Source organism: Salvia hispanica, chromosome 3 (genome assembly GCF_023119035.1).
Source record: "Salvia hispanica cultivar TCC Black 2014 chromosome 3, UniMelb_Shisp_WGS_1.0, whole genome shotgun sequence".
NCBI lineage: Eukaryota > Viridiplantae > Streptophyta > Magnoliopsida > Lamiales > Lamiaceae > Salvia > Salvia hispanica.
In genome coordinates, this window is record NC_062967.1 from 44,064,928 (window position 1) to 44,080,630 (window position 15,703).

A 15,703-nucleotide genomic window follows, 5' to 3' on the forward strand; every position below is an offset into this window, starting at 1 on the left:
AAATCTCGTGTTGTCCCACAAGTGTGACATCTTTTGTAGGACGGAGGGAGTACTATTTTAAAATATGAAGTGATTAAAATGTGTGTACGGCCTGATGGTTCTAGCATACGCTCGTAGACGACTTGACTTTCCTTTATTTTTACTAATAAGCAATTCCCGCAAGTGTATAGGGCTATTGTAAGTATGGACAAATAAAGAGTATCGTATCTCACAAGTGCTAATGAGCTTACCTATATACCTCGAACCAAGATTATTCACTATTTAGACGAATAAATTTGGTTTTGAGTTTCGTATCTAATCAAACAAAATATCTGAAAAGGATAAAAACATAAATGAATTAACGATGGATAAATCTAAAGTCTAAACCCAAGTAGATTTCCTTTAGTTTAGATTATCCAACTCCAAAAGATTCTCACCCTCAAATTCTACGTCTCTCGACTACTGTACACATTGAAGTGTTAATCGCTTTCTTTCCCACACAACTACCCAACTCTTGTTTGATATAGAAATATGCAAATCATTCGTAAATTGATCAATCAAATAAATGTTAATAAGACAAAGCTATCAAACCAATCAATTGAGCGATGACATAAGAATAATCGAACAATCAATCTATAGAACACATTGTCCACACCATAAAGCTTAGTAGCTATTCTCAGGGGCGGAACTAGAAATTTATAGGAAGATGGGCAAATTTACCTATGAAGAAAATTTAAGAACTTGAAGAGGGGCATTTAGTGAAAAATTAAAAGAAATAAATTTTATCATAAGCAATATATATATGGAGTAAAAAATTTGAGGTGGGGCAAATGCCCCTCTAATGTTCTTACTAGATTCGCCCATGGCTACTATTGTTCAACGCAAATCCAGAGCAAAACACTAAGAGTTCATTGACAACATATGAAAAGCTATCTAAGATTCTTTCAAGGTGAGATGATGGAGTGAAATCGGTCTTCGATCCATGAGATGAATTCCATGCTTCCTACTCTTGTGCCTCGCTCAAAATGCTCATAAATCCGTCCATAACTCGTCGGGGAAGCTGTGAGTGTGTGTTGAGAATCGTGCCCTAGGACTTTTTGTACCTAGGGGAGTGACATGAACAGTTACAAATCTCAGCGAGTCGTTGGATTAGCACTCGACGAGTCGTTGGGATCGTTCCGTATTGCAATGCAATTCCAACGAGCCGCTAGTTTAGCACCCAGCTAGTCGCTAGAATCAAAAGGAGGCCAAGAAGTCACTTCCAGCGAGTCGTTGGGTTCGAATCCAGCGAGTCGCTAGAATGGCCGATTGGTCAGGAACTTCTTTCGGGTTCCCCTTTTCAATCTTTTTCACCTATTTAAGTCATTTACTTGGATATCTCACACAAAATAGTCATAAGACCAAAATATAATAGAGATAAAAGGATATAATCATGCCATTTCATATCAAAATAGGATAATATTGCTCTTCTAGAATTCGAGCACATCACACCCCTAGTCCACGACATGATTGATTAATGATAATCGGACGCAAGTTCTTCTAGAATGAATTTTGCTCTTTTCCTAATGCCACCAACAAAGTCGGATAATATTTGCTGGTTTATTCATCAATTATTCATAATTTGGCTATTTACATAATTTATGTTATGAAATGCATGTACTAATAATACCATCCATCACACGAGCTTGTGATTGCATTCGTTTATGAAAATGCATAAAGTGGTAAAAAGGCAAAAATGCTCAAGTTACATTAGAGAGTTTGTAAGGTTTGTACCAGAAAGCACAAAGACACATGCTCCACAATAGCAGAGTCTGTAAATGTAAAACAAAGGATGCACACAGACTTCTAAACCTGATGAATAAACGAGCTGTTCTAGCTAGCTAGTCTCATGTAAAAAACAAATCAAGCAAAATTAAATTAATCCCGCTCCACTCCACTTTTTTAAAGTGAAATACTCTTGCTTGGCCTGTGCAGCGCTTTTGGCTTTATCAGCTCTAAGGTTCGATCACGAACAAAGGCTGTTGTTGACAAGGAACAAGATCAAGTAAGGATTGAGTGTAGAGAGACAGAGAATAGAGAAAGTTGAGAAGGGTGAAACTCACTGTGTCGACACTGACTGGCTTGCCATCTTCTGCAACAACATCAACTACCGTTCCAGCCTGATCGGCCTGCAATGAGTGGTTCAAGCATTAGTTAGTGAGATGGGATATCTAGTAGGACTTGGATATCAAGTTGATCGGACTGCGACCAAGATGAATGCTACACATGCCAAAAACCAAAGGTTCGGAACTCACAATCACATTATTTAGAATTGGAGAAAAAAGGAGTTGATGTGATTTAGAGGAAATTGAGTGAGAAGAGAAAAGGTAGTTCACGATTTGAGTAATAAACTAGATACAGCATACCTTCAGTTAAGCTTCTAATAAAAGTCTTAAATGCCTTAACATGTTTTCATCTACATTTTCCTGGGCACCAAAAAATCCGATTTTCTAGCAACTTTATAGGGATACTTTAGAGATCCTCAACTAAATATGCAAAGATCAACAAAGGATGGCATAAGACATGCTATATTAAAAATCCAGATGCAGTGTGAGAAGTGAATCTTGTGGGAAGACTAGATGTCTCATATTCACTTTGTAATGAATAATGATTCTTGAACAAAAGGAAGCAAAAGGCTAAAAGGTCCAAGCACTTTGAGTCCTTTTTTTTCTAGAAAATGATTAAAAGACAAACTGGAGATATGAATTAATAAGGTGCTGGTAGCATTATCCACATAAATGCATCAGGAAACACTTACTTCTATTTCATTCATCAATTTCATGGCCTCGATGATGCATACAACCTGTCCCTTCTTTACTTTATCCCCAACCTGCGAAGAGAGGTAGAATTTAATGAAAACAGGTATGTGGAGAACTTTAGGAAATGAAACCAATGTGCTTCCTACAAGTCTTATCAGAAAGCATCTACTGCATATGGGTTATGGTCGAAACACGTTGAAGATAATACAAAGGACTGATGGAGCTGGCCAAAGAGAATTGGTCCTCATAACATAGCATATCAATTCAACTGACATTTATATTGGTGCTTCTTTATATATTATTGTGGCATGCGTTTACCTTGACAAATGGAGGTTCACCAGGTGCTGGACTTCGGTAGAAGGTTCCGGCCATGGGGCTTTTCAGAGGAGGATGAGATGATTTAGGCGGCTGAGCTTTGGGTGGTGAAGGTGCTGGAGTAGAAGCTGCAGCAGCCGGCCCTGGAGAAGGTGCTGAAACTGGAGGCAGTGCTGCAGGCTGAGGCTGTGATTGATAATAGGTCACTGGAGGAGAAGGAGGTGGAGGTAAGGCCTCCTTTTTACGTATTAAGACTTCACAATCAAGTTGTTTCAGCTGTAGTTCCACAATATCTTTAGAATCAACCAACCTGCACAAAGGAAGATATCGTCATTTTTCATCGAAAAGTAGAGTAGACACTTCAAGCGACCACATTACTGCATATGCATACTTGACTAGACTGGCAACTTGACTAACAAATTCGCTTATGGTTTCTTCAGATGCCAAAGCAGTCTGTTTAGGTTCCTCGGATACATCGACATCTTTGGCTCCAGCTGGTGAAGTGGAGGCTGCAGCTTTTAAAGATCCACCTAGAGAAACCTTAAAAGCCAAAAAATCTCAAAAAGGGCCTCCATATAAAATAAAATGCATGACAAAGACTTCACCTTATTCAATTGGCCTTTTACAAGTGAACAATTCCAGCCAGACTGCACACCCTGAAAAACGGTCGATGAAACCAAGGTGGAAGATAACAGCTGTACGGTATTTGTGAGAGATAAAACGGTGTCGTTTCGAGTGTGATCCAACCTAGTGTGGCGCGGGGCCCTGCTCGCCTGCGTCATCGCAGTATTGTTGTACGCTTCGCTTCAGATAAAGTACCATGTAGTTGTGGAGCTGGACTTCAGCTACCTACACGTGTGGGACTGGTTGAACACTATGTACTCCCTCGGTTCCGATGTCACTTTTCTTTTTAGTTTATCCCACGAAATATGTCATATTTTTATTTTTGGAAAAAATTCACTCTTACATAAATATAAAAATTATATTTTCTCTTCATTTAACACACAAAATAAAACCTTTTAAAATCTCATATCGTTTCACAAGTGTGATATTTTTTATGGGACGGAGGGAGTATTAGATTTGGTTAAGGAACTTTTGGAAATTATTAGTCCATTGATTTGTTTTTTTAGTTTTGTAAAATGTGATTTGAATATTGAGTTTACCGATCATTATCATCTTGTTTTCACTGCATAGTAATTTTAGAGATACTACGAATTTTAATATAAAATTAATAAAGTATAAAAGAAAAAGTAAAAAAATAAAGGAAGTAACATTAATAAATAAATATTTTCTCCGTTCCTAAAGAATATGCATTTTAGGTTTGTCACATATTTTAATTCTAAAATTAGAGATAAAAGAGTTTCTAAAATTAGAAAATGCATATTCTTGTGGGACGAACTAAAAAAGAAAGAGTGTATATTCTTGTAGAAAGGATGCAGTAAGATCTACATTATTAGTAGTATAATGTGTGGTGAAAAGATTTCAAAAACTGGAAAGTGGGCTAAATTTATGAGACGGACTAAAATGATAAAATGAAACTATTTTTTAGGACAGATGAAGTATTAACATTAGAATTCTCTCAATACAGTATGGATGATTTGAATAAAAACTAAATTGAGTCAAGTGTACTATTCAATTTTGAGATTTAGCATTCACAATCGATACCTCAAATGAGATTTATCGCAATAAGTGGTGATACGCTCTAGTCTCGTGTAAGCGGGCGGAGGGATAAAATCGGATGTGGGGCCGTGATGGAGGTCTAGACCGCACCTCGGTGGTAATCTGTAGTAATCAGCGGCTGCAATGCAATCGCTACATAATTCATTTTTCAATTTCATCTCAAATATAATACTCTACTTCACTCTTAAGGCTTATTATCTTAAATCAATCTCAACCCAAGTACACAATTGCTTGCAAACAATTATGTCTGTCAATGGGATTGGGATCCTAGACCCGGGAGTTGAAACATCGAGACGCATAATATTCTGTCTCATTTGTTGATGGGGTAATATGATAGCTCTTTCCAATAGTAGGGGTGAATATAAAAGACAATGAAGTGTCCAACATGGAACCATCAGTCATTATAGCAAAAAGAAAGGGAAAAGGGGCTGTTTCCATTGCGGCACAAAAAATACTTGATTTAGGAGACAAAGAATATGTCGGCGTTCATCTTCTTCGTTGTCTCGGAAGATTTGATCCACAACAAACATTGGGAGAAGATTAACGCAAAGTATACAATGATATTGATCTTCTGCACAAGCATTGGGCCCAAGTGCAGAAAATGTACAGGGGCTCATTTGTTGCTCACAAAAAGGCGCTTAACAGATCAATTAGCACCTTTTTGTGAGCGACAAATGAGCGCTTGAAATTTTTTTTCTCAATTCTTCATCACTTTTTTCATCAAATTCGACATCCTCACTCCCACTCTTTTCTCCATTCTTTCAGTTACCAAATTCAATGTCACATACTCCCTCCGTCCCACATAATTTGGGACACTTTGACCCGGCACGAGTTTTAAGAAATCTAATGGAAAGTGAGTTGAAAAAGTTGGTGGGATGTGAGTCCTACTTTTAAAGTATTAGTTTTATAATAAAATATGAGTATGAATGAGTTAGTGGAATATGGGGTCCACTACCAAAAATGGTAAAAGTGAAATGAGACAAATTATGTGGGACGACCCAAAATGGAATATTGGGTCAAATTATGTGGGACGAAGGGAGTACTAAATTTCCTCACTAATCTCCAAAACTTTATCTGCAGAGCTTCGTCCCTCCGTCCTTCAAGATATTATAAATTTAAACAACAAAGTTTCTCATCAGTCAACGTCTATGGGAATTAGATTGGAAATTTAAGAAATAACTGTGTGAACTGAAATTGTATATTTACTTGAATATTCTACACTATTACATTCATAACCTTTTATAGGGTTATAATATCTTGTACTTCCTCCATCTCGACTAAGATGACACATTGCTTAGCCGACACGAGATTTTAGGAGTTATTGGTTAAAGTGTTTAATTGGAGAGAGAAATTGTGAGTGTAAGTATTAAGGTAGAGAGATAAAGAAAGATGGATATTTTAATAGGAGTGAGAAAAAGTGGTTGAGTGTATTAATTCGAGAGAGAAAATTTTCAAAAAAGGAAATGTGTCATCTTAGTTGGGACAAACTAAAAAGGAAAACGTGTCATCTTAAGCGGGACGGAGGGAGTATATTGTAAGGTTTGTGCACCAAGCTATATTTTCCTTTTCTAACACCCACCCCCCCCTCAAATTAAGTAACGGGAATCCAATACTTAACTTGCACAATACTTCTGTGAACGACTACAAATTCATAACTTTAGTTAGGATGTCAGCCAACTGATCTTCTGAATTGACATACGGTAACTCGACAATCTTGGCTTCAATTTTCTCCTTTATGAAGTGTCATCCACCTCCACAGGTTTGTGTCTATCATGTTGAACAGGATTTTAGAAAATACTAATTGCAGCCTTGTTATCACAAAATAGCCTGCATGGTTCTGATAAGTGAAGATCAAGTTCTGTCATGACTTTCTTCAACCACATCTTAGTGAGACCACTTTTTATTTCGTTGAAATGCTGATTCAGCACTTAAAAGTGCAACTACCTTCTGTTTCTTGCTTCTCCAAATAACAAGGTTTTCACCCATGAAAGTAAAGCATCCCGCGGTTGACTTTCTATCATTGGGGTTCCATTTAGTGAACCCATGCACTTCCAAGTGACCATGTTTCTCAAATAGTACTTCATGCTCAACTGTTCCTTCCAAATATCAAATAATCCTCAGCGCTTGATACGACCATATTTTCCGGCATCAAGAGTCACTCCTACGAAGAGAACCATGGATTGATTGAGGTCCAAGGAAGAAAGAGAAGATACACCGAGGATCCAACAAAGCTCGATGGCCTTAGAGGATGATAAGAAAAAAGATCGCTCAGATTTGAGGACAAATCCTTCCAAGAAGAAGAGGATGATATATATGCCCACAAGTTATGATCCTCAAGAGTCACTCGTACGCCGTGAGCCATGGATAGATTGGGGTCCAAGAAGGATGAAAGGCCATGACAAGGAGCTAAGATGTATCTGGAGTCTGATTCAAACCGCATGGACAGCATGACGACGAGGCTGGTTCATCCAGCTGACATAGTCTCGTGGTCATGTTGTCCATATATGCTGCAAACGAAGGTAAATGGCTCACCCCATTGTAGTGGGAGTGGTGGCTGGTTGTCCACAGAGACTGGTGGCACATCCTGATGGTGCACATACTGTAGAAAGATAAATGTCAGGAAGCCGAGAAAGTCTCCCTCCTCCTCCATGGTGTCAATCGTCTAATAGATATAACTGTCTGCCATCCAGGCGGCCCATGCCTCCTACTTCCTAGGGAGTAAGGGAGTCAAACGGTGTGTGCCATCAAGTCCAGTGGTGTCATACTTGTAGGCTGTCTCCCACAACTTGTAGAACTTGCATAAAATCTGTACCACGCTATCGCCCATGCGTGGTCAGTAAGATAGGTACGCGCAGTAAGCGTACTCTGCTAATGCCTGATGGGTACTCTGCAGGGGTATGGTGGGAGTCTGTCGTGCCATCTACGAAAAAGGGTATGTCCAATGTCAAAATAAGGTATTCGAAGAAAATGTAACGTGAAAGCAAAGCATAAGGATCGATGCATGATACGTGATCTAGAGTAGAGTTACTATGATACGTGATCTAGAGTCACTAAGCTAAGTCCTTATTTTGTAATCCAACGTTTCTATAAGATTTCGTGAGACATGATAGTATCAACAATTTCCTTAGTGTATTTTCATATTTTGTATTGAGCGAAGATCTGATTCGTGCTATTCCCTTATAACATCATTCCTCTCTTTTTTTCCTTTTCGACCACCCCTTCCCTTTTTACACTCTTCTGTAATGGGCGTTGGTCCTTCTCGTGCGTAATGCTATGTCGCTACGCATCACATTCTTGCCTGCATTCACTTAGGAGAAGCGGCAATAGGATTTTTTGTTCATCCCTTGCAGTTTCGTCTTGAACTACGTTTTAAGAGGAAGCATTCATCTCCTCGAGATTCATTCCATTTTCTTGAGTGGGATTTTTCATGTCAATCTTCGTTCTGAGTTACTTCAACACTTCACTCTTTGAATTTGGTTGTGCGTGCCATGTTGGAGTGCTGATTAAGTCGGCTACTTGGTGTGATCTAGTGAACGAGTCTAGATCAAGATTGAAAGAAGTGTTCGGATCTCATAGCAGAAAAGAAACTGAGACTCTGATACTACTCTATCAAGACCACACTTTAAGGATAGCAAAAGCGGATAAAACGCGACTAATAAGAGGGATTAAATAAAATGGGGAAATAAAAGGAGTAGAATTTGAGAATATGCACGAAGTCAAACCATATCATAGAAAATATATCCAAGTATTCGATTACAAGGACTTAATCAAGAATACACCATGTATCAAAATGAATCAAAGTTTCTATAATGATAGTTCACAATTCTAACTTAAGCAAAAGTACAACAAAAAGTCAAACGACTTCGCGTATATAAGTAGCATTGACTCCGATCATCACATCTTTACCTCGATGTTCAACCTGCCATTTAGACATACATACAAGGCTAAGTACATGAGTATTCAGTGGGCACTTTCCGAAAATCAAAACATACATATATATAGTTGTCAATTGTCATCTATCACAGTAACACATGTGGGTTTTTCTTAAAAGACTGGAGCTTACTAAATTCTTTGTGAGCTTAAAAGTTCAACTGATCAAATTTGCAGGTTGAACGCCGAGGTAAAGTCGTGATGATCGGAGTTGATGCTACTTAAATAATCACGTGGATCTCTCTACGATTCGTGTCTTCATACGCGAATGACTTCAGTATGGACTTTCGTTGTATTTTGCTTAAGTGATTTTTGTGAACTCTCACCATCGAAACTTTGATTCATTTTTATACGGGTTGTATTCTTGATTAAATCCATGTAATTGAATACTTGGATCTTTATTCTATTATATGATTTGTCATGGCTTTGTGCATATTCTCAAGTTCTACCTCTTTTATTTTCCTCATTTCTTTAATCCCTCTTATTAGTCGCGATTTACACGCTTTTGCTATATTTAGCAAAGAACGGTCGTCACACGTACGTTAGTGGTGCACTTTGGAGGCGAAGCTAGCGCATGAGTTCCTACATTTGATTTAGGAGATTATTAATAAACACTTCAACCTTATTACTTATTTTTTAGTTTTTTATTTTTACATAAAATAGAAATAAATTTGTAATTTGAAATTTTGGATATTGAACCTTAAAACCCTTAATGTTTCACTTGTGTGTGCACTCGCACATCTTCTTCTCAAGTTCTCCTATCCTCCTCTCTTAGTATCATTGTCTCCCCTCTCCTCTTATACAACATCGTCCCCCTTGAACACTGTCGCCTCCTCTCTTTTCGCCCACTACCACCGACTCGTCCACAGTCCACACCTGCATCCTTGTCGTCTTCTCATGGCTCTTCGTCATCGTCTCATTCCTTTTTCTCTATTGTTGCCACCTTCCTCAACCTATAATAATTTGGTGAAAATGTTCCAAACAAAAACCACATCTATTTAAGATTAGGATTGAGTATTTTTTATTTTTCAAAATAAAATGAAAATGTGTCAAACAGAGATCTAGGTCTTTTTTACACGATTTCACTGTGCACAATAATGTGTCTCATTATATTTTATTTCATATGTTATTCTACTCCATTAATTGGTAATAGGAGACTATTTTTTCATGTCCAAGTCTCTCGTCAATAAGTTTTTCATTTTAGTTTATTACAAATGATAAGTGTGTCTCACTTTTCATTAAAATGATTATACAATGTACTCCCTCCGTCCGCCATTAGGAGTCCAAGTCACTTTTGCACACTCGTTTTATAAAAATGATAATAAATAATTAAAGTGGAGAAATGATAAAGTAAGAGATATAATAATGTTGACAAGACTCTTCTCAACATTATTTTCTCTCTTACTTTACCATTTCTCCACTTTAAGTATTTATTATCATTTTTACAAAATGAGGGCACAAAAGTGACCGGAACTCCTAATGGCGGACGGAGGGAGTATGTATTATGAAAATAATATAAAAAAGATAATTACTACAATCTATTTTAATTGCATTTTTTTATATTACTTGTAAACACATTGACAAAAAGACACGAGACCTTTAAATCCTCTTAGTAGGAGGGAGTAAAACAAAACACAAGTGGTAATGTGAGATGGCAATGGTTCCCACTTCCCACATCAAATCTTTGATTTTTCGACTCCAATTCTATGGCAGCAATTCTACTCTCACAAATTCCTGATTTAAGAATTTAGTGCCACAAATTTTAGGGCATATTCGGACAAACAAAAAGATCCTGAGGGCAGTTTCGTCATTGGAGAAATTCACGGCCCAGTTTCGCTGCTCTCCAAATATATTCCACACTTCAATTCTCAATCTTTATCTCTCTGTCTCTCTCTCCCTTTGCACACACTTTTTCTTATAATGGCGTTGCAATTATACAGTGCAGTTCCTAGGAGTTCAATGGTGCAGAATTCATGGGTGCATGGAGTTGCTGCAAAGCAGCTATTTGTACGGGGAGATTTCCCCCAGCTGATGAAGAGGAGGCTGAGCTTGAGTGTGGGGGTGAGGTGCAGCTTGGACGCAGCTGTGGAGCCGGCGGAGGTGGAGGTGGTGGCGGAGGTAGGGAAGGTGACGGCTGTTACTAAGGATACCTTTTGGCCCATCGTCAAAGCTGCCGGTGATAAGACTGTTGTTGTTGATATGTACACTCAGTGGTGAGCTTATCCTATCCACATTTTTTATCACAAAAAATAGACTAGTTTTATTATTTTGGATCGTCTATCAAACTTAGATCAATTTCTAAATATGAAAAATTTTAAACATTAAATTACTACTAATAATATGGATCCACGAGACCCCTGACACTACTTTTCCATTTTTCTTATTTTATCAATTGCATATTAAAACTCGTGTCATACACAATTATGTGTGTTTTTTGGTAGACGGGGTAGTATTTTTTATAAGCCTTGTGCTGCAATTTTTTAGCATATTTGCTGGTTCGCATTCTTCAACTTAGATATGAATGATGAACAATAAGGGTGATTCAATGAAGTGAAACTAATGGTTTTCTATAATAAGCTAGCTCCAACCATAATCTTAGTAGGGAAAGTTGTCACATTTTTGTGGGCAATTACTTTTCATTATTCAAAAGGTTTGTGGTTGAATATTTTTACCCTAGTCGCTACAATTTCTCCAATCTTACCAGTTTAATTAGTCAAACACAGTTAGCTCAAATTCATTGTTCCAACCCATCTTAGTAAAGAACAGATTAGCCTGGAGTAATTTTAAATTCTATTTAAGCCTATTAAATCACCAACCAAGAAATTACCTAGTTTTACAAGGAAACTTTACATATTTTGCATGAGGGGGGTGTTCGTGTTTTTTGGTGTAAATTTGGTTGGTTGATGGTTTTGGTGCCGTGAGCATGTTGTGGATGTCAAATTGGGTGCTGCTCGGTTTCTAGATAAAATAGTATCAAAATATAATTTAAGATTGAGTTATGAGATTATTTTAGTTGGAGAGGGTTAGATATGACTAATTATTCCATGATTATTCATATATAGGATTGAGTTGTGGGATTGAATCTCATGAATCAAACGCACTACATATTTAATCTCGGGATACAATCTTGATGTAAATATCAGAGATAACCATTTAATTCAATGCCAGAACTTTGTATATGCAGTTGTTAAATAAAATTCACATATGATTTGTGCAGGTGCGGACCTTGTAAGGTGATCGCACCAAGATATCAGGAGCTGTCTGAAAAATACAACGATGTTGTGTTCTTGAAGCTCGACTGCAACGATGAAAACAGGGTTAGTAACAAGTCTATATTATTCTCTTTCGCTGTGTATGTGTGTGGAGTTTGATCTCATCTGCACATATTTCATTTGCAGCCACTTGCAAAAGAGCTAGGGATCAAGGTGGTTCCTACCTTCAAGATTTTGAAGGATAGCAAGATTGTTAAAGAAGTAACAGGAGCCAAAATTGACAATTTAATTGTTGCAATTGATGCTGTAAGATCCAGTTAGACTACTGTCATTAGATTGTAATATAATGTTAATAGATCAATGACAACTGTGCTCATTCATAAATGAATCTGCCATTATGCTACTCTAAGTTTAGTTTGAAATTAACTATAAGAAATAACACAATGTATATGCAATTACAATATCGAAAACATTTGTATATCAAAAAGGAACGAGCAAGGTTTTATTGCTGAAAAAATTAAGGATGTTGGTAATGGAACCTAGCTATGCGTCCGGTCTTGCCCTTGTCGTACAAATCCATTGTCTAGGGGCCTCAAGATCATCTCCAGTCACAGTTGGTATGTGCCATTGGCCTCGTTCCGACTCCTGATATCATGTTTTTGGAATTTGAGTGAAACCCGAGATGTAACACGAGGATGTTTTCATTAAACATGAGTCAGAACTAAACTAACCTGGATAACGATTGAATATGGTGGTGGCATGTGCAATGTAAGCCCGTCTTCAGTGGTGTATTTTAAACGGACCTGATAATAATTTAGAAAATAAAAGCAGTTCAAATTTGCATTATCTGAGATCACCTAGAACAGAACCTCAACTTGTAACCTAACCAAAAACTAGTGAAAAATAAAGCAGAAAAGCATAGAAGAGAAAGTACCTGGTGCTTTTCTTTCCATCTAGGGAAGAAGCTATTGCCTAAAAGGTTGAATAAGTGATCTCTCATCTCATCATTTGTCACAAGCAAACACTTTGAACTCACAGCAGCATACAGCCAATACCTAAGGAAAGCAAGGATATATATAAAAAAACGAACAGCAGTGCTTCAGGGAATATGTCTTGAAACGCCAGGATGCATATGTAAGATTACATATCCTTTTTTTAGTAATGCAAGTATATACATTTTCTTGATCATCTGGAAGTAACAATACAGCATGAACAAAATTGAAGCTAGAGTATTTGCTCTAGCCGTGTACACTGAACAGCATTGAGCTCACTATTACTCGACACAAATAAACATCACAGAAACTGAAGAAACTAAACTAACATATACACCCAATCATCGTTTGAACCCTGAGGTGTTGCGTAAAGCGCACCAGCGTTTTTCCAGCTTTCCAACAATCTCTTGTTGTTAATTTCCTGAGCAGGACCACTTCTGACTCGTGCTTGGTGTAGAACAACGAGGGGTAATTTCCTCGATGGGCTGATTCGACACAGCTGATTCACGACTCTCCTGACCTACAAACGGAAAAGCACCAACTTGAGTGATTGTGCACACGCTAACATTAGCCAACACCTAAAGAAACTTTCTTTTTCTCAACCCTATTGCATTGTCAACGTTCATCGAGAGGAACGATATAGAAGGCAACGTTCACCTGACCGAAATTGAACACGCGTTGATTAGCAAGACCCAAGTTTGCACCATCAACCACCGCATCAAATGGACCATGCCGTTGAAGCCATTCCTGAACCACCACAAAGTCTTATCAAATTTGACAAAACTACACCTCAACCAGTTCTGTACAACGCTCGAGCAAGATAACAAATTAGTTCTATAAATGCAGAGGTCGAACAAAGAAACACCTGAAATTGTGCAAAGTTGCTCTGAACTTCCCTCTCAGAGGCTAATTTAGCAAGCGACTTGGCAAAATTCTCCGTCTCCTGTGGATCAATGTCGATGCAAACGAGCTTCTCTCCACACGATTGACACACCCCAGCCTCATTCATCCTAGTCCTCACCACACTCCAATCACCCTCCCCCAACCATCCCCGGCCATGCCATCCGCCCCCTCCCTCCAAAACCCCTCTCTTCACGCCCCCGACATCCCACTTCCCAGCTCCAACTTCACCAGCCTTTCTCGAACCAAACCACTCCTCCACCACAGCTGCAGTCTCCTCCGACACCTGCCTCACCGCTGCCCTCAACCTATGCATCATTTCGTACACTTTCCCGTCTCTCTCGACATCAGAACTAACCTTCAGGAGCGCGGAGAGCTCAGCCTCCTCCGCAGCTACCCCACACTCCAGCATATGAAAATCCACCTCATACGCCTTATCCGCCATCCCCTTCTTACAGAATCCGAACAACGCAGGCCCATACGACCTCAATTTGGGCGCGATCCCGTGATCCTTCATCCTTTTAACTAAACCAAAAGCCAATTCAGGATCCTCCTTTGAAGCTGCTAACCTAGAAATGTTAGTGAATGTTGCCTCATTCGGAACAACGTTATCAACTCCCATTTGCTCAAAAATCTCAAATCCTTTATCAAAATTCTCTCCACTCTCCTCAGGTTTCAAACAACACAAGTAAAGCAACACATTGTAGTGATGCTGATTGAGCTCAACGCCGCCGGCCTTCGCCTCCTCGTAGAGGCGAAGGGCCTCGGCCAAGTCTCCGTTTTTCGAGCATGAGAAGAAGAAGAGAGGTTTTGGGTGAGCACGACGCCACACGGAGTAGCATCGCTGCTAAAAAAAAAGTTCACCAAAATTCACCCTCGGATTCAAGAAAGTGCAATTGCAAGACAAAGAATCAGCTGCGCGCCTGCGCGGTACGCCCGCCAAATGCTCGATGGATTTACTCACTGGACTTCAGCAAGAAACGGCGCCGGAAAAAAAGCGCCGACTTTCATTGCCTGTTTCCGACGACCTCCAAAGTGCAGAAGGTGATTGAGAAAATGAATGACGGAGGCCAAAATCTGAACTGTCTAAGGATAATTATAAATACTCCATAACTCAATTGAGTATGCTTTGTTCTTCCACTATCAATTTGTTAACATTAATTTATTAGCAAGAGAAATTTGCGAAAATGCAAAATTATACTCCGTCTATCATATCGTCCGAAACATTTTTCTTTTTAATTTATGCAATTAAAAATGAAATATTTTTGAAATTAGAAATACTTTTTTTTCTATTATTTTATTTTCTTTTTATTAACTCACAAAATAATACTCCCTCCGTTCTGTCATAGTTGAGGCAAAACTTTTCGGCACGGAGTTTAAGAAATGAATGTTGAGTGTGTTAAATAAATAGATAAAAAAGTAAGAAAAGAGAAAAAGGTAGAGATAATAAAGTAAAAAGTGAATAAAGTAGATAGAATAAAGTAAGAGAGAGTAAAGTAAGAGAGAGGAAAAAATTACTATAAATGGAAATGACTCAACTATGAGGGAACTTCCCGAAATGAAAAAATGACTCAACTATGAAGGAACGGAGGGAGTATTTATATAAAAAAATTTAATTAAAAATAAATGTTATATATTTAATGAGATAGAGGGAGTGTTATTAATGAATAAAATATTAACATTGTCAATATCTAAGTTTGTATCCAACTTTGAATGGGACTATTTTCAACTATAAAAGGTAAATATATTAAAATGAATTTATTACCAATAAACTGTCGCATTTTAATCAGTTTTACTTAGGGATGTCAATTCAATCCGAAACTCGTGGGTCGGCCCGAACAACCCGGTAATATGAGCGGGTTAGGGCTGTAATTTTATTACCCGAATACAAAACGGG

At 38.2% G+C, this 15,703-nt stretch overlaps 3 protein-coding genes across 3 annotated transcripts in view; 1 reads left to right on the forward strand and 2 right to left on the reverse strand.

The window, feature by feature from the left end:
• Positions 1 to 1,698: 1,698 nt before the first annotated feature.
• On the reverse strand, positions 1,699 to 3,874 carry LOC125210279 (biotin carboxyl carrier protein of acetyl-CoA carboxylase, chloroplastic-like). The gene is made up of 6 exons (XM_048109836.1): positions 3,698 to 3,874; positions 3,484 to 3,632; positions 3,096 to 3,402; positions 2,777 to 2,848; positions 2,082 to 2,147; positions 1,699 to 1,997 (listed from the first exon to the last, which is right to left on the reverse strand). The coding sequence occupies exons 1-6, from the start codon at positions 3,872 to 3,874 to the stop codon at positions 1,974 to 1,976; spliced, it is 795 nt and encodes a 264-aa protein (XP_047965793.1). The 3' UTR covers positions 1,699 to 1,973.
• Positions 3,875 to 10,561: 6,687 nt separating this feature from the next.
• Positions 10,562 to 12,317, forward strand: LOC125213387 (thioredoxin F2, chloroplastic-like). The gene is made up of 3 exons (XM_048113901.1): positions 10,562 to 10,915; positions 11,920 to 12,019; positions 12,101 to 12,317. The coding sequence occupies exons 1-3, from the start codon at positions 10,623 to 10,625 to the stop codon at positions 12,233 to 12,235; spliced, it is 528 nt and encodes a 175-aa protein (XP_047969858.1). The 5' UTR covers positions 10,562 to 10,622; the 3' UTR covers positions 12,236 to 12,317.
• Positions 12,318 to 12,350: 33 nt separating this feature from the next.
• Positions 12,351 to 15,703, reverse strand: part of LOC125210280 (proteinaceous RNase P 1, chloroplastic/mitochondrial-like) — a 3,652-nt gene continuing 299 nt past the window's right edge. The window contains exons 2-7 of the mRNA XM_048109837.1: positions 13,772 to 14,653; positions 13,564 to 13,653; positions 13,244 to 13,426; positions 12,849 to 12,968; positions 12,646 to 12,717; positions 12,351 to 12,559 (exon numbers count right to left, since the gene is read on the reverse strand). Coding sequence (XP_047965794.1) covers positions 12,458 to 12,559; positions 12,646 to 12,717; positions 12,849 to 12,968; positions 13,244 to 13,426; positions 13,564 to 13,653; positions 13,772 to 14,653 — 1,449 coding nt within the window. The 3' untranslated portion in view covers positions 12,351 to 12,457. The remainder of the gene's footprint in view (positions 12,560 to 12,645; positions 12,718 to 12,848; positions 12,969 to 13,243; positions 13,427 to 13,563; positions 13,654 to 13,771; positions 14,654 to 15,703) is intronic.